The sequence below is a fragment of the Mastacembelus armatus genome, chromosome 8, assembly GCF_900324485.2.
Source record: "Mastacembelus armatus chromosome 8, fMasArm1.2, whole genome shotgun sequence".
NCBI lineage: Eukaryota > Metazoa > Chordata > Actinopteri > Synbranchiformes > Mastacembelidae > Mastacembelus > Mastacembelus armatus.
In genome coordinates, this window is record NC_046640.1 from 19652791 (window position 1) to 19675443 (window position 22653).

The 22653-nt window shown below is 40.1% G+C and overlaps 1 protein-coding gene across 1 annotated transcript in view; it reads left to right on the forward strand.

Annotated features, from left to right (window-relative positions):
* grin2aa (glutamate receptor, ionotropic, N-methyl D-aspartate 2A, a) overlaps positions 1–10155 on the forward strand; it is a 98204-nt gene extending 88049 nt beyond the window's left edge. The window contains 5 exon segments of the mRNA XM_026325137.1: positions 299–459; positions 2924–3013; positions 3842–3939; positions 6548–6786; positions 8197–10155. Of these exon segments, the coding sequence (XP_026180922.1) occupies positions 299–459; positions 2924–3013; positions 3842–3939; positions 6548–6786; positions 8197–10155 (2547 nt within the window).
* Positions 10156–22653: the final 12498 nt, after the last annotated feature.

Sequence of the window (22653 nt, forward strand, 5' to 3'; positions counted from 1 at the left end):
ATTATTGTGGTAAATAACACCCCCATATTAGAACTTACACAAACACTAGTTGCACTAGTGAAGCACAAGTCTGCAATGAAATATAGCAATTGACACTGAAAAGATTATATCTCCTGCAGCATACACTGCTTTCTCACCTGTGATCATCGTGAAAGTTGTGAGAGAAATGACGTAACGTAGAAACACACAGATTTAGCATGAGCATTTGGAATATATTTTGTCTCTCACTGAATCTTTCTGTTCATACTTTTCCTCTCTCCTCCTGTTCTCGCCATTATTCTTCTTTCCTCTGCCACAGTTTCAGAACCCATACGCATACTCACCTCCGTTCCGCTTCGGGACAGTTCCTAACGGATCCACGGAGAGGAACATCAGGAAGAACTACCCTGCCATGCACCAGTACATGGTGAAATATCATCAAACTGGAGTCCAGGATGCACTTGTCAGCCTCAAAACAGGGTAAGGAAACACTGTGTGTGCGTTTTTATCAGTAAGAACACTTTACCGATGTGTGATCAAAGTACTCACTTGTATGTGTGTGTGCTTACACATAAATGTGCGTAATTGTGAGTGTACTTGCTGTCAAATGTACCTTGGAGTCTGGGGATGAATGGGCTTCCTCATTGGGAACAGCTATTTTTAGTTGTCGGCCCTACAGTGGTATCTGAAGGGGAAGGCTATCACAAAGCCAAGCCAGGCCTGATCATTTAAGGGAGTTGGGAGTTGAACTGATAAGTGGTTAAAATGGTGAAAGGAAAAGAAAGAAAGGAGGAAAGGCAGAAGAATGACTCTTCTCACCATCACATGGAGAGAAACGGGTGGGATAAGAGGCCGAGAGCAAAATGTCTGACTGAGAAAATTAGGAAAGGGTTTAGGGCAGGAGGGGAAGGGGGTGGGGAAAAGAAAGATGGTGGAAATAATTTGAGTGAAGGACGTAAGGTTAAGGAGATAATTTGACAAGAAGTTATTTCTGATTGGTTAATAGCTATAAAGTGAGATCCAATCAAAGCTCTTAGCTGGAAGGTCAGGCTGCCTGACACACAGGGAGGAGAGAGGAGAAAAAATAAAAATACACCCTAAAGAAATATGAGGATGTTTTAGATCCATAATGTTGTTGCAGCTACAGTATGTCTCACCCTCTTTCATCAATTATCAATGAAATGGATGTAAAAGATGTCAAAAATACTGTCAGTCACTTTCTGTGTTAATGCTGCTTTACACACAGCACGTGTAAACACACTTACATGTACAAATATCTCAGATAACTAATACTACATGCACATAAGCCAAACACACAGCTTGCCTTCATATTTACTATAAAAAAATACAGAGTAATGGCAATAAGTTTAATTGCCCAAACACTAACATTCGCACTAGCACTATGGGAATAAAACAGATTCTCCATTCATTTTCAGTGAGACCACTGTGTTTGCATAGATCTGACTGCTAAGAATTCTGCCAAAACAAATGCAGTTGTCTGAAAAAATAATCATACCTTCACCTTTAGCTCATCATCATCATCATCCTGCAAAACACCCTACTCTGGTAGTTTACTAGTCAAATATGTATGAGAGTAAAACTGTACAAATTAAACGTAGATACATGGAACAAATGAGTTATTGCTGTTATGGAAAGTTTCCAGAGTTATAAAAGTTTGCCTCATCACAAAGAGTCTTGACATCTCATGAGTGTTCAGCCTGAACTTTTGGATTTCATTTTCTCTCCAGTAACCTGTAGCCACACCAGCGTAGCCTCTTGAGTGCTGATGATGCAGTGCTGCTGTCAGTGTGAAGACAGGCTTGCTTGTTTGGTCTGAAATCGAATTCTAGACACAAAATATTTGTTTTGGCTTGAAATTGTAAATTTCAATCTTAAAACATTTTTACACATTCATTGTAAACATTCAACTGAAAGCGGCAGTACAAGCAAAATGTTACCTTTGCGACATTATTGAAGAAAAATTTGTTTTATGTTCTGCTAAACTGTTCGGTTTAAGGTTTAGATGCTACTTGTACAGTAATTTAACTGGTGCCCTGTAGTGGTGTTAAATAAGATTCAGAGTCACACTAAATGGTCATTTGGTGAGTTGAAGCTGATGTTCAAAAGTGTAGATCGAAAGCGGCAAGACAATCTGGGCTACTACGTTTTGTTTAGCCAGATGAAGGTGGGACAGATCAGTAATGACTGAGTCCCTCTCCAAGCTATTAGTGCTGCGGTATGCCTGGGTCCTAACATGAGCACAGAAATCCATGTTCACAGACATGCACAAGTGCACAGCCACATCTGCACAATCACACAGATGTATACACACACACCTGGTTCTCCACATGTTTGGACACACAGCCTGGTGAATATGAAGCCAGTGCTGGGTTAAGCTAATTACATAGCTAAACTATCAGCTGTGAGCCTCTGGGAGAGGGCTGGATCTGACATTCAGTAAATGCCAGCCAGTCACTGCACTATTAACAAGACTCTTTGTGTGTATATTTATGTGTGCATTAGTGTGTGTGTGTGTAGATACTGTGAGGGCTAGTGACGGCATCAGTTACACTGAAAATGTCAGTCTGAGTCTGCGATCTTTCCACTTCGCAGCTGCTTATTTCTGTGTGAAGTAGAAAGAGAGTGAGACAAATGTTTGTGTCTGTCTAAAGTTTGTTTAGGTCGTCATGTGCCTCCAAGGTCCTATCATCAGTGAAGCGTGCTGTATTGAGCTGCAGCCACTCCTCACTGTGCCCTCTGTGTTTGGCTACACGCTTGGATTGCACTTCTATTGGAGATGATTTAACACTTTTTAGAATTGATCCACAAACGACCAACTCTGACAACTAAGCCCTGCTGCTTCTGTCTGCCTCTAAAAAAAAAAAAATTAAACTCCTCATGCTTTAATCTTCATTCCTTCCATCTCTCTCTATTTTGTTCCCAGTAAACTGGATGCCTTCATCTATGATGCTGCAGTGCTGAACTACATGGCCGGCAGAGATGAAGGATGTAAGCTGGTGACCATTGGCAGCGGGTAACTAAATCTTTAATTATTTAGAAATACACTTCAAGTCTGGATTGTTTGCACACCAGTATGCAATCCTGGTATTCTTTGATTCAAACACTATGTAACTTGTGTCAACACAAATACATGTAACATGTAATTTTATTTAATAGGTTATTTATTGGGTAAAAAAGTCTATTAGGTTTTAACATTTTAAAAAATATGATTATTTGTATTATTGCTGAGAATTAGATTTGACATAGAGCACATGTATAACACTTGACATCAGGGGCCAATATGTGTCCTATATTTACTATATTTTAAATGCACCTTTGTTATCTTAGAAGAGGACAGTGTTTGAAGTGTGAGCATGTAGTTATGTAGTGCCATCACATAAGTTCAAGTGACATTTTTATAACATCATCCAGTGCAAATAAGCATCTTCATCCCAAAAAGGAAATTCTCATTAGAATATGTTAATAAGGTTCACATTTTGTTTATATTGTGAGAGTAAATGCTCCACTAGTCACTGCAGTGGATAAATAAATGATCCTTTAAATGTTGTATATGATTATAATATAATGACTGTAACTATTTCATATCATTTAAGACCAGGGGTTAAGATTGTGTGTCTTTGGGCTGAACCAGGAATTTAATGTTAAATGTTTTTGTGACTTTACTGAATAGATTTGACCTACATTTCCAGTTCATGGCATTTATGTGGATTATCATGCATGCACTAGCTCTTTAAAGGTTAAAAGGTGACACCAATGTGGGGAAATAAAGCGTAAAATATTTGTTTAAAGGTTAAAATATGGCTTTGTGTGTGTGTGTGTTTTTGGTTGTGCTTGTTTTCAGGTACATCTTTGCTACCACTGGTTACGGCATTGCTCTGCAGAAGGGCTCCTACTGGAAACGACAGGTGGATCTGGCTATCCTGGCTATTATTGGAGATGGTGAGAAACACACTCGCATAGCATTCACATATCCAGATTCAAAGTGCATGATGCTTTGCAGAAAGGCAAAATGTTACACTCCTTCTTGCCAACATTGGAATTCATGCGCACATACACACACATGCACATCACAACTGCCTTGTCTGCTGACAGCACAAAAGGAAGCGAAGTATAAATAGTCCTTTGATGTTATTCTGGACACAAAAGACCGTTCTAAACAGAGGGCAGAGAGTGTAAGTTATTCTAATATATTCCTTTTTTGCAGCACCAGATCTCTGTGTGTGCGAACACATTACTCTGTCTGAATCAACACATTCCTTTATTACAGTAGCCTCAGAAGTTCTTACATAAACAATTTTCCTACTGCAAAACTGTGAGAAAGCGAGATAGCTCGAGCTTTTAGTGACAGATTCATTTACATTTTACATCGGAAGAGTTTTGCTGATGCAAGTGTTCACAGCCACTCACATTAAGTGCACTGAAGTTGATTAAATGAACATTGGTGTCACAACAGTCCTCTCTAACCGAATCTTACCAGGGCTGCGGAGCAGGCCACTCTCCATTTTTTATGGTTGAATAATTTTTGACGAAGACTTCAGTGTTTTGTTGTCCTGTATTTTTTTTTTTAGTCATTAATCCCATCTAGTCTTCTTACATTTGCAGCTTTTTAAAGAAGAATCATTTATTGCAAATATACAATGAGGCTGCTTAAAAGCTCTACTCTCTTTGTGTCACTCTAATAACTCCTGTGCTGTGCTATTTGTCTAAACAATAAAGTCATGAGCAGCATGAGAGAAGGTGAGAGCAAAAGAGAGCTGTGAGGAAAAAAGAGATGGACACATAAAAGAGTGTGACAGAGATAGAGAGGGAGAAACCAGTGAGGGAAAGTGCAGCTGAAAAACAGATGTCTGCACATGTGATGGGCAGAGAGACGTCACAGAGAAGCCTGGATGAGGAGAAGACAATGAAAGAGTGTGTGTCAGGTAGTGAGAGGGATGGGGAGTGAGAGGAGGGCAGGTCCTTAATAGATGACAGTGACTCTGTGCCTCAGCAGATGCTACTTGATCAGACAGACAGTGTGGGTGGAGAGCAGAAGACTTTTCATTAACAGAGAGAAGATGTGTTTGAGGAGGGTGAAAAACAAACAGACAACAGAGAGACAAAACAGGATGTCTGGAAACATGTGGGCTGGCCTAGACATGGCTGAGTCAGCTGCACGTCACATTTGGTCTTTAAGGGCTAACCAAGCTTTATTTTGGCAAAATATACACGTAATGAGATCACTACCTGTTACTAGCAATAGTTACTACTTGTTAAGCCTAGTTTCAGACTGGGCAATCTTGATGTATTCATTTTGGGTACACCAGCAACAGTCCAGGTTCATGAGGTTTCATGGTGTAGCAAGGAATCAGTCAAACCTAAATATCATCTATTCAGGAACTATTTGTGAACAGCCATTTCTGAGGTGGAGCAGTGTCAAAGTGCAGATCAGCATTCTGAAAGACCTTTTCGTAATTTGAATGTCCTGAACTGGAACAGATTTTGTGTCTGTGATCCATAATAACATGAAGGCGAAGGGAGAATTTCAAAACATTTTCTTACTGCACTCATGCATCTTAAAGCAAAGGCTTCTTCCAGTCCTAGATGCTTCGACCTGAGACATTTTTAGAAGGAAGTGTGGATAAAACTTGTACTGACTTGTGTTCCTGTGTTCCATCTGACTGGTCAGTGGACTGTTGCTTAAGCTCTCTGACTGCTGAAAAGAGAACAAAATTTGAATTTCAGCACTACTTCCCTCTGGAGTGCAGCAGGAGCAGCTCCCCACAGCTTTTTCCTTGAATGCACCCGATTTATAAATAAAGGTACAAGTGACCTGTTGAGCATTTTTTTTAATTTTCCTCTGAAGCCTTTTCCAAATATTAAAATGAAATATACCATGGCTAGTTCTATTGGTGTATTTTTAAATCACACAGGATAAACATTCTCCTCAGAGACATCTAGCAGAAGACCACCATGGTATTTGTCTTTCCCCACTAACAGTCTGGGTTATCCAGCCCTCATTGACACAGATTGGATTAGCCACACACCAAATGTCAAAGAGGATGCCAGAAATGCAGGGAGAACAGGGGAGGGAACAGAATGAGGAATGAGAAAAGATCAGGTCTTTTGTACTTTCTGCTTTTCTTTCATTTAATGTAGAGAAACAATCTCTTTGTCCTCAGGCAACGTAGAAGGGACAGAATGACCAGTGACTGTGTTGACCCTGTAACAACAGGTCCTGCAACAGCACTTAATTAAAGAAATGTGTTAGCATTGTTTTTATAACACAGACTTTTTTTTAAACTCATTTTCTCCATAAGCAGATTACATGTCTGTAAATCTTTCTAAATACGTGTTTTAAAATCAGAATATTTTTTACTGTCTTTGCACATGGTGTCACCAAACTAATAGAGAGAAAAATTTAAACGTCACGTAGACACAGTTTTAAAGTGGATTAATAATGCAGTATCCATGTGTAAACTTATATATTTGTATGTATTTAAAATGCATTGGTTAAACAGCCATTTAGTTATGGATTTCAGTTTCTCTTTATTCTTTGGTTATTCAGGTGAAATGGAGGAACTAGAGGCCCAGTGGCTGACTGGGATTTGCCACAATGAAAAGAACGAGGTGATGTCAAGTCAGCTGGATGTGGACAACATGGCTGGGGTCTTCTACATGCTGGCCACAGCCATGGGGCTCTCTCTCATCACATTTGTTTCTGAGCATCTTTTTTATTGGAGGCTCAGATACTGTTTCACTGGGGTCTGCTCTGGGAAGCCAGGTCTTCTTTTCTCCATCAGTCGGGTAAGGACTGCTTGGTTCATGGGAGGAGTATGTTTGCATGTACTCGCATGAGCAACAAGCCCTTTTTAAGCCCGTTACAGAAAATTAAATTTTTTTATCAAAACAAGTTGCATGTTGGAACAACTGTCTTGAATTTGGCCCAGTAGTCAACTCACAGCAAAGAGGCCTTTGGATGTGTATACATGAGTACATGGCTGTGTAAATATCTAGGCCTGAGGTGGTCTGACTGGGTTAACAGTGGTCGTGTTTAAGGCTGGTGAAGCAATGCAACTATACATGGGGCTAATGCTGCATTATTGGGGTCAGACAAGCCCGTCAACTTTCCAGAACAAGGGAGCAGAGCAAGTACATGCACACACACACACACACACACACACATGCAGAACAATGTGAGCTACTGTTAAACTAAGAGTGAAACAAGGGGAAAGAAGGGAGGGCTGCACAAAGGAAGATGAGAGTGAAGAATGGGGATGGAGACAGGAGGGGGGATCACGAGGCAGCCCTGGTTAGTGACAAAAATAGATCCTAATTGCAGCATGTTTTGGGTAAAATCACTGCAACCTGCGTTAAATCAATCTGTTCTCTCCCATTCTGCTAAAAGGTCAGCATTCTCCTTTATTGTATGTTAGAGCAGAAGACATGGACTTGCATCTCTAAAAGCACTGCAGTGTCTGCACTGTTTCTGAGACAGTTTGACTCCTTTTGCAAAGTTAACAGAGGAGGGTAGTAAATAGGGAAGAACTTTTAGAAGAAAAATGTTATTTTAAAACTAAGTGTGATTTAGAGCAAAATTCATCTGTAATGGCCTATCCTGTGTTGATAACCTCTATAAAACGGTGCTAAACCAAAAAGCACTTTGAATTTGTTAACATGATGAATGTTTCGTTAAGCTGTATTTGTGACATGGAAAATGGACACAAAGAGGTAAGAGTTTGCTGTTGTTTTCTGAGAAATAAATCATAAATGAGAGCTCTCTGGCTTCACCTTTGGACATTCAATCAGCAGTTGCTTAGTTTCAAGTCCATATAAAAACAACTTAACTTAATCTGCCTCGGGGTCAAAGTGATGGTACCTTCTGCTCTTTACTGTTATTCTTTCACAACAAATTCATCACCCCCGAAATCCTGTGTATAAAACTACAAGATAAGGTATAAACCTTTTTAGTGTTGTTAATTTCATACGTAAAATACAGTTAAACTGTAAAATTGGTGGAGCTGCTAAGACTTCGGTAAAATTTACAGAACAACAGCTGTTTGGCCAGAGTACTTATTATGCTCGTCTCTCCCTCTGTTTCTTTGTCACCACCTCCTTTTACTTCATTCTCTCTCTCTTTCATTTCTGTCTTCTGTCTTCTGTCCTCACCTGTTTGTCTCCTCAATTCCACATATCCATTCATATGTCTCTATGCAGGGAATCTGGAGTTGCATCCATGGAGTCCACATTGACATGAAGAAAAAGACAGATCTGGACTTTAGCCCTCAAGACAAAATGCTGAAGCTCATTAAGTCTGCCAAACAGATGACCAACATGTCTAACCTGGGTGGCTCACACATGAACTCACCCAAACGTGAGTTCATGCACTCAGCTGGCCCAATGATCATGGACATGATGGCAGAGAAAGGAAACTTTATCTATGCTGACAACAGAAGCTATGCTCCCAAAGATATGATCTATGGGGACACTGGTGATCTCCAATCTTATATTGCTAACCGCCACAAAGACCACCTCAACAATTACATTTTCCAAGGAGGCCAGCATCCTCTGACCCTGAATGATGCCAATCCCAACACAGTGGAGGTGGCAGTGAGTGCTGATGCAGTCCAAACTAATGCTAAGCCTCCCCGGACCCTTTGGAAGAAATCAGTGGACACGCTCCGGTCAGTGCCACCTGGGCCCCCTCCAATGCCTGACATGTTGATGCCAGATCCACGAATGTCAATGAAGACACAGCGCTACCTCCCTGAGGACACAGCCCACTCTGACATCTCCGACTGTTCCAGCAGAGCAGCCTCCTACAAGGACCCAGAAAACAACAAGCACCTGAAGCCCAAGGACAACTTAAAAAAAAGATCGGTGACGTCAAAATACCCAAGGGACTGCAGTGAGGTGGAGCTGTCCTACTTAAAGACTAAGCAGGTCAGTGGTGGAACAAACCAAACAGGGAGAGGAGGAGAGAAAATCTACACTATCGACTCAGACCGAGAGCTAAGCCTGCATTCAGACCCTATTCACTACCGTGAGAGTCGTGGCCTTGCGGCTGATGACTTGGATTACCCCGAGATCTACTCTGACCATAGTGACAACTACAGGAAGTGTGAGCAGCCCATCATACATCTGAATTCATCTCCTTTGCATCGTACAGACTCAGATCTTCTACCAGACCCAACTTACTCTAAACATTACAGCCTGAAAGAGAAAAATATTTCCCTGTCCCCTCATGAATCTATTGATCGCTACAAACAGACACACTGCCGTTCTTGCTTGTCCAAAGTGACTGCTAGCTACCCACCAGCAGGGCCATACACATCTACAGGCTCTGCCTCTGCTTCTGTCACACGTTCACCCTATAATCGGTGTGAAGCATGCCTCCACACAGCTAACCTCTATGACATTAGTGAGGACCAGCTTCTCACAGACCCCTTGGTCAGCCCCACCATGCACCACCAACAGCAGCAGCAACCAGATGAAATGTTTGGTCTGTATTGGCCACAGACAGATGGGCCACATGTCCAAAAGAGAAACCGCTTGAGGCTGAGTCGACAGCACTCCTTTGACAACATCATGCTAGAAAAGCCCAAGGACGTAGACCTGGGCCGACCAGCACGCAGCGTTAGCCTGAAGGAGAAGGATCGCTTCATGGACTCTGCATCTGACTCACACTATGCGAACCTCTTTGGTGTGCGTCCATACTCTGGCAGACTGTTTGGCACTGGGTCCAAATCAATGCTGTTTAATCACAACCTGGAGGAGAGCAAGAGGAGCAAGTCCCTCTACCCAGCCCATGGTTCTGAAAACCCTTTCCTCAGCCACTCGCTGAGGGATGACACCAGCAGCAGACTGGTCCATGGGCGTAGCTCCTCTGATATTTACAAACAGCTGGCAGTGGCCTCACCTGTAGCGGTCCTTGGAGCGGCCCCCATCCAAACTCGCAATGATGCGAACAATCTCCGCTCTTCTGTTAAATCCACCACTTCATACTGCTCACGGGATGGGCGGATAGCTAATGACATGTATAATAAAGAGCATGTGATGCCTTACTCAACCAATAAGACTAGTGCATATCCAGCCCAACGTGGCGTCCTAAATTCAGCCCAATTCAGCAATAGACGGGTGTATAAAAAAATCCCCAGTCTGGAGTCAGATGTTTAGTTGGTATAAGGAATATGTTCTCTCCTCCCTTCTCCTCTCCGGGTTTGTATTATAATTTATCAACTATGTTATCCACTAAGGGATGCCATAGCAACACAACATTTTTCTTCATCTCTTTAACATTTTAATCCAAGAGAACTCGTGCCCACTTGGGTTTGATGGTAATAACTATTGCTTTCTTTGCAGATGATATCACCCTTTCAGTCCATTCTCTGCCATGTACCACTGAGTTAGCTCTGTGGTATGCACTCTGTGGTAAGGTATCTAAGTGTAAAGAAAAGGGGAATTATTAAGCCCCTAAAATCTGAAAAGAATAGAAAATAACATAGTCCCATTAATGGGACCAAGAGGGCCCAAGTTACAGTCAAGGACTCCTCCTTCAAAAGTTTTTGGGAAAGTCATAGTTGATTTGATTGAAATGAAACAAAAAGTGATGAAGAAGATAGGAGAAAGGAATGGGAAATTTGAGGGAGAGAGAGACAAGCTCTGTCAATCACCCACCCCACCCCCTACCCCCCTTTTTTCCTCTCCACCTCCACTGTCAAGTTTAGGGCACACTAGTTGAGGAGAAGAGCTCTGACAGGAGGCCAGATGGGCACGTTTGATGTCGCGGCCAGACATGGAGTCGTCCCAGGAGGGCAGGGGCATTACAGTCAGCTATTCTAATAGTCTGCTGCTTGTTACTCTGACAAATATGGCCACCAAGACACCTGGCAGTGCAGAGGAAGGGAGAGAGACAAAGGTGGTGAGCAGGTAAATGGCACAGACTTGACAGTCTAGTAGTTTTTGGCCTAGGTATTGGTGTGCTTTATTAGAATTTGGTTTTGTACTAAAGGCTGCCCATGCCAGTAGTGATGAGAAGGAGAAAGTGTTGTAGGTGCTGTTAGTGAATAATGTTTACAGACTGACATATAAAATAGACAGACTGACAAAATGACTCGTAGAAAAGGACAGACAAGCAGGGAAACTTGGGATTTTCATTTGTGGCGCTGAACATAGAAAAATAATTGCAAAGTATTACTTTTGTATTCTATGAAATTATAAGATTTACTAGGGATTCTGGCATCTGGATCCCTCTATGTAGTATCTTAGTGTTTGCTTATTTGGTAGCACAATAGTCATTAGTTTTAAAATCTCTCTCCCATATTTGCTTTTGAAAAAAGCATAGTTTTCTGAAAAATAACATCAAAAGTAGTAGATTTATGTTGCATGTGTTGATTTTTTTTCTGTGTTGGATAAATACACATATACACACTGACACATATTTTACATATTTTTGAAAAGAGACTGTGTCTTGTCAGATATGGAGGATGGATACTTGTACAATCAAAGCCTTGATCCTTGACCTTTGTGCTTAATAAATCAGTGCCATCCTGTAGCTCCTGCTGTAAAAGAGTAAGAGGACTGTGGAAAAGGAAGAGAGCAAAAAGGAGATAACCTGGGAGATAACATAAAATCACAACTGTGTCCACTTCCACCTTATCTGAATGGGGAGAGGGTGGACACTGATGTGTTTTTGTCATTGTATCTCCTCACCACTAAGAAACAGGGTATTGCCTATTAAAACCAGTGATGATTCTTTAATTCTTTCCTCCTTACTTGTTTGGTTCCTCAATCATCTTGACACTTCACTAGAATATAGAACCAATTTATTTTTGGGGTCTTTGTAAAATGTAATTTTGAATGATTGGTTGATACAGCAGTAATAGTGCTATACACTAACCACTACAGTCTTACTGGAAATTGCGTTAAGACTTGTTATCAATTACTCGCGACCCACAATGAACTGGGCTCTAAGAAAACTACTTGAGATTAATCTTTTTTTACCTTTCTATTGTTTTGGTGGGAATGTGAGATGGGGTGGATGGGACAAGATGGAGAGGGATGGAGACAAGGAAGCTCCAATGTTATGTGCTCATCAATCAAGTATCCATCTTAGTGTGTAAGTAAGCTGTGTATGTGCATGAGAGAACTTGGGTAAGCTTGAAATGTTAACCAGAACATTTGGTTCCTGACCTGGTTGTTTATTTATTTGTTTGTTCCTTTGTTTGTTTGTTTTTATAACAGTAGAAAAAGACTTGCACATGCACATACAGTAGTTCAGTGCACACTTGTGCCCACAGAAACCTTTTTGTAGCATTATACTGTACAAACTGTACAGTGAAAAGAAAAACCATGTAATCATCATAAGTGATTTGCTTCATTGATTGGATTCACAAAGCCAAATTGTCTCAAATAAAATACCTCAGGATGATTCTGTGAGTTTTGGGGAAGCTTCAACCGTAGCAACAGTACAGGACATGATGCAGTGCACAGGATTTTGTAGAAAAGAAAAAAATTAAGAAAAAATAAGAAAACCAACAACAAGATATTTAGTGGCTGCAAGCAGGATCAAACTTTACTCTTTTTGATGTTTACCAGTCCAACGTCTTCCAGTCTGGCTCTCTGCCCGAGCTGTTGCAACCCTCGTACAGAGAGAAAAAGATTAAGAGGAGGAGAGGAAGAGGTCTAGGCGATAGGGCACTCAGATTATTTCTCAGTGAGGGGTGTGCTGCGTGCGGCTCCGCTTCTTGTGAAACTGAGCACTTTTAACAGAATGGAAGATGTTACTTAATCGTCCATAATCTGAAAAGCTGGAATATTCAAACAGGAATCTCTCTCTCTTTCCTCTCCATGGATTTTAATGGCAGTCGAATGCGTTAGCCACTGTGTTTCAATTGAAGCTCCATCTTTAACAACCGTGGTCATATCGCCTCTTTTTGTACTCTTGGAATATTGCAGTGAACCTCTCCTTTCTTCTGAGTCAGCTCACCCAATGTTGACAGACGAGCAACATTTGTCTTCTTTTGCGTCTTATCTGCATATTTATTATTATCATATTTATCTTCACATGCTGCTTGTGTGAGCTGATGAGTGGACAATATTCACATGTAAAAATATCAAATGGCACCGTCGTATTTTATGAACTCATGATGATTTGTTCTATTTGTTCTACTTTTACAAAATTGTCATGTAAACTGATGCTGTTTTATGTTCAAATACACACACAAACACACCCAGACACACCCTTGTGATGACAACCCTGCTCTTTTTAATAGCAAAAATGTATTTTAATTACATTTAATGATAAATAATGAGGTGATGGCATGCAACCCCAGCTGTAACAATTTTAATGTTTTGTTTCTTTTTTTGTTTTTGTTTGTTTGTTTTTATGATGTTATGATCACTAATGCGTTGTAACCAGGTGTGAGTATATACATATTTGAGAGAAAAAAATTATCTATGTTTAACATGATGAAGATGCTGCTGCTGTTTCGGGGGAGAAGGCGAGGACCTGACCCCAGTGCAATGTCGTCATTGGCTGACGGGTCATTATCAGTCCATGTCCTGCCCAGTGGGGTTGCAGGTCAGGGTTCAGTTGATATGGCAGGACATCCTCGCTCTTCCTCCAATGGCAGGTGAGAATTACTGTATCACCAGCTCTGCTTCTCTCTTCCCTCTACTTCATCTGTAGGACTTCAACTGTAAAGAAGACAAAATAAAAAACGACCCTGTTCTTTGAGTCTGCTATCCCTCCAAAGATACAAGACCTCTTTCTTTATGGTTTGCTGTAAGAATAGAGCTTTTTTTAACTAATACTTCCTCAAAGACTTTTAAGGAACTATTTTGAATATATTTAGAAATGACACCTGTATACATCGCTTGTAAATTCATACTGGAAGACATCATCATGGAGAATTATAAATGATAAAGAGTAAAAACAATATTTTTTGTGTGAATTTCACAGGAGCTCTTCTGTACAGTGGAACTGTCTCTCTCTCTCTCTCTCTTTCACTCTCTTGCGCTCTCTCTTTCTCTCTCTCTCTCTCTCTCTATAGAGCGACTAAAATAAAATTTCACCATTCACAAGGTTGGCTGTCCTGTCAAAATTCACACCACGCTCAGTGCCTCACGTTATTTGAAAGAAACTAGTTTTGTAAGTTGATACCAACGGATTATTTTACAAGAAATGAGCAAGAAAAATGCTGTTTTACTGAATCTGTTTGTTTTTGAAGCTGAAGATATTGTTTTATTTTTATCAGTGTGTCTCTGTGCCTCTGCAGAATAGAGTCATAGAGTCTTAAGGCCTACTGCCTCAACATCATTAAATGTGTAGATTACAGAGCACACCTGTGTCCTATTCCCTATAAATCATCCACTGTAATTCCATTCTTTCATGCATTTCATTAATTGAATTTTAGCTAGAAAGTGGATAGCTCCAATTCCAGTTAAAACATGAAAACTTCAAAGTTATAGAAATTAGATCATGAAGGATTAAAAGCCCATTTTAATATCCACTGTTAACTTTGCAATTTTATATTCATTGAATTTTCATTACAAGTGTTTTTAAGTTGGTAATTTCTACAATGATGTCAGCTCTGACTTGTTGAAGTTATGTTTAAGGTTCATGGTTATGTTTTTTAAAGCCTGTGACAGGACAGAATGTTGGACATGCTACATGTCTGTCCACCACCTGGAGCTGCACAGGACAGCTACTTCCTGCTTTGGTACTGGAGTGACACTGAAGGTAAGTACTGTGCAGCAGAATTATGCAATAAGAATAACTGGGCTGTTTAGACACAAAATGTGCCCTGCGTCAAAAATCTGGCCATCCACTAAACATTAGAAATGCATGTTTGTAGTCCAGTCTGGTCACTTCTGTCACGTCTGTGGTCAATTCTGCAAAGGTAATGAACAAAAGTAATTTTTAAACTGATTTTGAAACACACCGTTTGGCCATTTTGGCAGTTTAATTGTCCTGTCTTTGTGTAAGTCATGTGTGCACAGGTCATGGTGCAGGCATTGTGATGCCAGAGAGGCTGCTGATGTTCTGACTACTTACTGACCTTGCACTCACTGGCATGTGTGAGTTTCTGTGTGTATGTGTGTGTGTGTCAGACAGAGCATCAAGAGGCTATTTGGCCTACAGCTATATTTACCATCTGCCGTATTCCTTCTTTTCTTTCCTCATGGTTTACATGCCTTTCTTCAATTTATTATATTCCATGTGTGCTCTTACCTCAACAGTATTTTCTTCCCACCAACAATCACCTTGCTGTTCTTCCATGATCCTTCTTATTGCCACAATTTTTTCTTATCATTGCTATTTCAAAACTCTGTCCCCATTTGTGTCTGTTTGTAGTGGTTGCATCCCCTCTGTGGCTTTCTATTCATAATCTACAATGTTACCAAAACATTATTTTAAGACCAGTGGTGTTCCCTTTGCGAAATGTGTAGAATCAGCTAATCAGTGAATAGCTTAAAAACTATTTACTTGGTGAATGAACCTAGAAAAATGCCTTTGTTGCACTGCACCTCCTGCCTGTCCTCATACATGTGCAGTAAGTCAAAGCAATGAGTTGATCCCTCTGAGCACTATATCTTGGCTCTTCTTTGAACGGCTGTAAAACTGCCTTCATGAACAGCTAAGAACAAAATATACAAACATGCATAAACATATACAGAATGCAAACACCTAATTTTTCAAAGCACTATCTAGGTTACAGTATATGTGCATAGAGTCTGCAGCACATATAGGAAGTGAAATTGTTCATTTTCTTATTGTTGTTTATCTTCTATCTCACAGAAATAAACATTATTCCTTTATGGTAGTTCAATGTGCCTCTCACTTTGGCTGTTATTTTATGGGAGGACAGTGTCATGTAATCAGAGTTTTATTTCTCTGCAACTTTTCAGTCTGTATTCACTATTTGCATTAATTTTCTCAGAATGACTACCTATGATTGTAGTAGCCTTGAAGCCTGATTTGGTGCTTTTGAAGATCACCACCACCGAAAATGTTAAGGTACATGAGGTCCAAAGGAAAAGTGGAATTTCTTCTTTCTGCTGTCACATGCTTAAATATGTTAAGAACAGAAGAGCTCCCAGCCAACTATCTTAGAAAATAACTAAATAACATGACACGTGATGTTATAGAATACCCCTTTTTGCTCTACATTTAATTTTAAACCAAGACTCAGCCCATTTCAAAAGAAAAGCTATCCTACCAAAATGCTCAAAGCTACATGAATGTGACAATGGCAAAAATAACAAAAGATAGAATTTAACACTCTGCTCAGAGGCAGCTTTCAGCATGAGTGATGGGCTGTGTTATATTATCTGATCGGTGAAGAGCCAGAATCACCACATTTCTGAAGTCTTCTCCTCATCCCATCTAACTACGTCTACCTGTCCGCTCCTGCCTCAGCCCTTTGGCTCTCATTTTAGCCTTAATAGCACCAAATCTGGCTTACTCATTATCATTCATATTGTTTCTGCTAACAGTACATTTCTTCTCCCTTTCTTAATACAGAGCCATCGTATGTCAAGTGGGGACACTTTGCAAGATTTGGTTGTTCATGGGTGGTTGTAAGGGGTGTCTGTGTATGTCAGAGACAGGCTGAGAGAGAGCCAAAGGCACAATGGAGGGGCAGTAATTGAAATGGGGGTGTCATTCATCAGATCGCACAAAGTCGACAACAGTGTGGTCCAAACACAGTGGTGGAAATATGGGTGTGTGAGAGAGAGTGTTTGTGTCAGCCGGATCGACAAAAAGACTGTGGCAGATCATTCTTCTTTAGCAGAGGGGCAGTTGAAAGCAAGAAGAGAGAGAAAAGAGCACTCATTTATTTTGTCATTTTCCATTCTCCCCGTTGGTCCTCAGAAAATCACCTCCCATTTGATTCTGGGAGACAAACAATTGGCACAGTCGGCCCCCCCTGGGCCCTCCCTGCATGTGTGTATGTCCATCTAGTGTGGGTCTTAGTCCACAAATGTTTGCACATAGATTTTTCTATCAAAAGCTCTTCTGTATCACCCATGGTGGGGATCTTATCTCTTCACACACATACACACACATACACACACTCACAGACACACACATGCTCCAAATCAACCCATAATTATTCTTTAAAGGGCCGAGGAAATAAGCCTGGTTATTATTAGATAAAAGGGATCAAAGTACTGTGGTTTAACTGACTGTACCTTCCTATCAATGGTCTGCCCACACAAAAGACCCTTTAAGGAGAGCCTTTGAAGGACGTAAGCCATCGTCGCTTCTTTAAAAATGAGATATTACCTTATTTCACCATGTGGGCTTCAAAATCAAATGAATAGGGTCAAGATGGGCCTTAATTCAGAGACATTTACTCCATGATAAACATTGTTGGAGTCAAAAAAGGTTTGTGAGCATGTTTTTAGTTGGGGTGGGAGTTAAAATATTTAAACAAAACACAAAATAATAAAAAATGAAATCAGCTACTTTAGATTAATGGTAGTCTTCTTCTCTCAGCTGACAGTGGCTACTGACCATGGTTTCAATGAGACAGTTCAATGGGGCAAAAGAATCCCAGACCCAGTATGTCAGTAGATAGTTGTAGTACATGGACTAAGCCTCTGTTGTTAAAACACTCTTTAAGTCTTTGGCTGTTGTTCGGTCTCTGTGCATGAAGGTGAACCTGTTTTTCAGAAGACATTTGCTCCTGCTAATCCAAACTGAATAGTAGGGGGAATTTGCTTTTTTGCCAAAGCAGTTTTAAATAGAAATGCTTTGGCACTGCAACTCAGTTTAACTCAATATATAATATTCCACATGCTGCTTTTTCATCAGGAATCTCTCAACTTTATAGAGGGGGGCAGTTTTCTCTTTAACACACTGGTTGTTTGTATAGACATTTAATTCTCTGTACCAATACTTTCTGTAGCTTAAAGCTACACACACTTGTTAACCAGAAACAAATTATGGCAGCCTACAGGGAATGCTAGTCACTCACACATACTGGAAAATGTAATTGAATAAGGGATTTTTAACGCTCGTCTACTAAAGGGTCAGAGGCTTTTCTTGACTGTTCATTTTAATTTCACAGGACTTTAATGAGCCTGTAGAGGTCTTCACTCCCAGCTCCTGTTAATATTGACCCAACACTCCTGCAGCTTTTTTTTTTATAGCCACACTGATAGTGGTTCGTGTTAGTCCAATAGTTAATTTCAAGCTATAGTCAAGATCAGATGTCATAGTAAATTTGTGAATCATTTAGCATTAAGAAAAAAAAATTGTAAGAATGGTCGTTGCCTAATACCTCAGTGAGAAGTGACACCGATAGAAAGTAACTTTGAAACTAACTTTGATATACTTTTTTTTTTTTGCACTGTTTGTGTCTTGGGTTGCCCTGCTATGGCAAACATTGGCTGCCTATTGTTGTGGTGTATAGACAGTAATGGGATTTGATGTATGAATCAGTAAACAGAGACAGCAGATGAAAGACAGACAGAAAGAGATGATGGAGAGAGAAGGATGAATGGATCCAGAGACGAAATGTTTTGCATTGTTTGGGCTAATGGATTTGTGATGCCACTCACTGTGGATTGATGACAGCTTGGTGATGTCTGCTAATGGAGGAAGGAAGGAAGGAAGGAAGGAAGGAGGAGGAGAGAATAGGGGGAGTAAACATTTCAGATTCTCATTTGAAAACTTAGACTATGCAACATACAGTTGTCAGTACAGAGTAAAGAGGGGCCAAAAGTTAGGTGACCATTGTGATGAAAAGCCCAGTATTCAATGATGCTCTGACCTGATCTAGTTTTAAACTGCTTTTAATACTCTAACCCAACCACTTTTCCCTCCACATAGCTATGTTGCATCTGTTTAAGTTAAGCTACTGTTGTCACACTAGCCCATATAGGAATATTAGGAAATGAGTATAGGGGGCATGTATATTTGTTTGTGATATCAGAGCTAATGGAAGTCATTAATTGTGTCAATTTAGGTCTGTCAATTCAGTTGATTCATTTATAAATCAAAGGTCAAATGGTGGTGTGTGTGTCTGTGTGTGTGTGTGTGTGTGTCTGTGTGTGTGTGTGTGTGTGTGTGTCTCAGGAGCAGAGACAGGAAGGGGCGGGCACCTCTACTTCTGAAATTTCTTTCTCTTTAAACTGAACTGGTTGTCAATGACAATTACACAGGTCCTAATATTTTTGACTGCAGATTTTGCATTTTGACATTGCAACAAACTGAAACACGAGAAAACTAAATTACATTTAAGAGTCTATGGTTTCTGAGTTATTTGTCCTCCTTTGTCTCTGCAGGTATGTGGTCGGCTGATGTTTATTCAGGTGATGCACAATGGGATGCTGACCGCACTTTACAGGCTGTTGGCTCTTGACTATCAAAGGCTCGAAGGTCAGAGGTGGCAAGTTCACTATTTTGGGGCCATGCAAGGGATGAGAGGGTCTCTTATCTTGAACCTGGGTGAACATGTGATGTGTGCTAGGTTTCCTGGAGAGTGTGAAGGTACTGCTGGGCCTGTGGAGAAGCTGGATGGATGGATGAGTCAGAAAACATAGGACTTTCTCATGAGAGACTGGTGTCCTGTGTTTGTGTGAATGGATGTGGTGATGCGGTTCCTGCTGCCTTCGGTTGATGTTATTTCACACTTTAATTGTTTTACCTTTTGCGAGCAGCTTAAAAGTTGGAAAAAGTTTTTAGATACCTTCATCTTGACATGTTTCAAGTAAACATCCCTTGTGATTACAGCTTGTTACTGCAATGAAATGTTCACATTCATTTCTATTCCTTGTAAAGAAAAGGTTTTACTCAAAATTATTTTTGTGTCAAATAATATTTGTCCTCAGTGGAGGGATAATACATGGAAACAACTGCCATTGTTGTTTGAGAAGAGGTGTTTTGATTGAGCTCTTCCCTGAAAAAAAAAAAAAAAAGTGTTTAATCTGTAGCCTCTCTGTGTGTGTAAGACAATTGTCATTAAGGGCTGTCTCATGCACTTTGGATGTGGACGTGATGTGATGTGATTGTATTGATCTGTTCTGGTTGTGTGATTACAAGCCTCTGGGTGTAATATCACTAAGAGCTTTAAAGTCATACATATAGACTTTAACCTTCTTACCATCACCTTCAACACAGTTACAGACCTTTTCATTTGTTGTACTATACTACAGTCATAGACCTGGGATTTCATTAGCCTTTAATAGCCCCATCTGGGGCACAAATCAGGACTTATGCTTTGTACTTTCGCCCTAAAAAAATACTTTTTTGCTCTTGATTCATTTAACCTTTAATCAACCTGTTTAGCCTTGTTAAAACCTAAAATCAATTACTTCTTGCCTTTTTCTGAGCTAAACATGTGGGATTTCTATTTCTCTATTTATTCAATTGGGATTTCTGCCAGTTTCTTTTTTTTATATATATAAAAAAGGCTATTCCACCTTATTAAGTATAAAACAGAATCCAGTAGTACATAACACTGAATTCAGCATTGTCTGGTTATATAAGTCTATGACTTACATAAGCCTAGAACAGATAGCCCATGGCTGGGATTCCAAGTGTTTAAGTGATATCTAACTTAAAAAGTTGCCTATGAAGATGTACTCTGAACATTTGAACCATACAGCTTAGCAGGTGATATTAGCCTGGAGAAGCATGTCCTGGCTGACAGAAACAGCAGCCGCTGTTTCCACCAACAGCCATGTGTCCTGCTTTACGTGTCCTTGAGCAACACACTGAAACAGGGCTACCTGCTCCAGTTTTCTATGGGCAAGAGTCTCAGCTAAATCACTAAACTTGTAATAGCCAAAGTGAGTACATGCTTTTGAAATCACAGAAGTATTTTTGCACATGTATTCTCTGCCAGACAAAATCTCTCATGCAAACATAATAGATACAATGAAGTTCTGTTCAACATAAAAATAATGACAAGTTTCTCTCTCTCTCTCTCTCTCTCTCTCTCTCTCTCTCTCTCTCTCTCTCTCTCTCTCTGCTGGGGATGAAGAGAACAGAGGGAGAAAAGAGCCCAAGGGCTCAAGCAACAAAGCACACAACAGCCCAATGTAGGCTAGCATCTGTGTGTGTGTGTGTGTGTGTGTGTGTGTGTGTGTGTGTGTTTGTGTGTCTGTGTACACTTTCTTTGCAGAGTTTTGAGTGAAGGAAGCTACAGCTGTGCCTAATGCACATTAAATAAAATTAAGTTTTTTGAGGGTGAAGGGCTTAAAATCTGGCTTTTCTGTTTTTTTTCCTTTATTGTTCTTTTACATCCTAAACTTGACCTCTTAGTGAAGTGCATCTCCATAAAAGCCTCCATAAATCATTCAGAGTCTGTAATGTGCCTGCAGGTAATTAATTGCTGTGGTCTTTGAGCCAAGCTGAGCTGACACACACGGATGAGGGTGGAATAAAATTCACTGGATTTTTTTTGTCTGTCTTTTCCATCCTTGATTTTCTGTCTCCCTACTTCTGCCTCTTTAATTTCACATTGTAATTTTCCTTCTTATCATATACACCCAGCAGAGTGAGCGGTTGTTGTCGCTGAGGCATTTTGTCAACTGTTTTCTCAGGCTTTCCCATTTAATTGATGGATTTAGGGAAACTGAAAGATTTGCTGCAGGTTAGCAGCCATGTGAAGAAACAAAATATTTTTTAGATTGAAAGTTTTATTAAAACTGTTAGTTTCCATTTTAATACAATTTGTGCCATTAAACAAAAAAATCTAATACAAACTGAAATAAAGCCTGAAGCTATAGGTTCTGCTCCAGAAGCTTTCAAAAGGTAAAATCTATTGCCATAATAAAAACAAATAACTACAGATCCACACGGTATGTTCTAGTATTCTACTCTAAAATAATCTTTTTGTTTTGTTTTTGTTTTAATTCGATCTTTAATGATTATCATTTGTCAAGAGCCCTTCAACCAATGCAGCAAAATGTCACAGCTGTACAAGAGAGGCAGATTCATTGGTAGGTGCAGGAAGCCAGCAGAACGGAGATGAATGAACAGTGTAGACAGGAGAAAGAAAGGAGAAATTACAAATTGAAAAACTGATAATATTATGAAGATGTATGAAACCACAGTGATGTAAGTACCAACTCTTGTAGGTTTTAAGAAGCTGCGGTTTATGTTTGTGTTTGTTGTTTAAGAAGCTGCGGTTTATGTTTGTGTTTGTTGTTTGACTTTGCTTAAATCATAAGGTCTCAACTTCTAATAGCTAAGTTCTGCAGTAGATGTTGATTTTCACTGGAAACTCAACCCAGAACATGTTTCATTTTCTAAATTGTAAAAGCCCATGAAAGGAGCTGAGTGCGAGGCAGCACTGAATTTCAGACTTACATGTTAAAATGCAAATGGCGTCCCTGGGCATTTGATAGCCAAGCCCATGTTTTCAGCTGTATAATTGATTGAGTCACTGGGCACAATTGCAGTCTACAATGAAATGAGCAAAAAGCAGGTTGTATCAGGTGAACTGCCCTATAACTACGCTTGCTGTAGTGTTCCCATCCAATCACACTGCCCTTGCTAATGGTGATAAACGAGCTTGCTAGGGCTAGAGGCTAATTGAGTATCAGGCTAATCAGTATCACAGGCTAATTACTTGTTGCTAAACTTGTAGCTCATATGATTTTCAGATCACTGAAATTGTGTGTATCTGTGTGTGTGTGTGTGTGTGTGTGTGT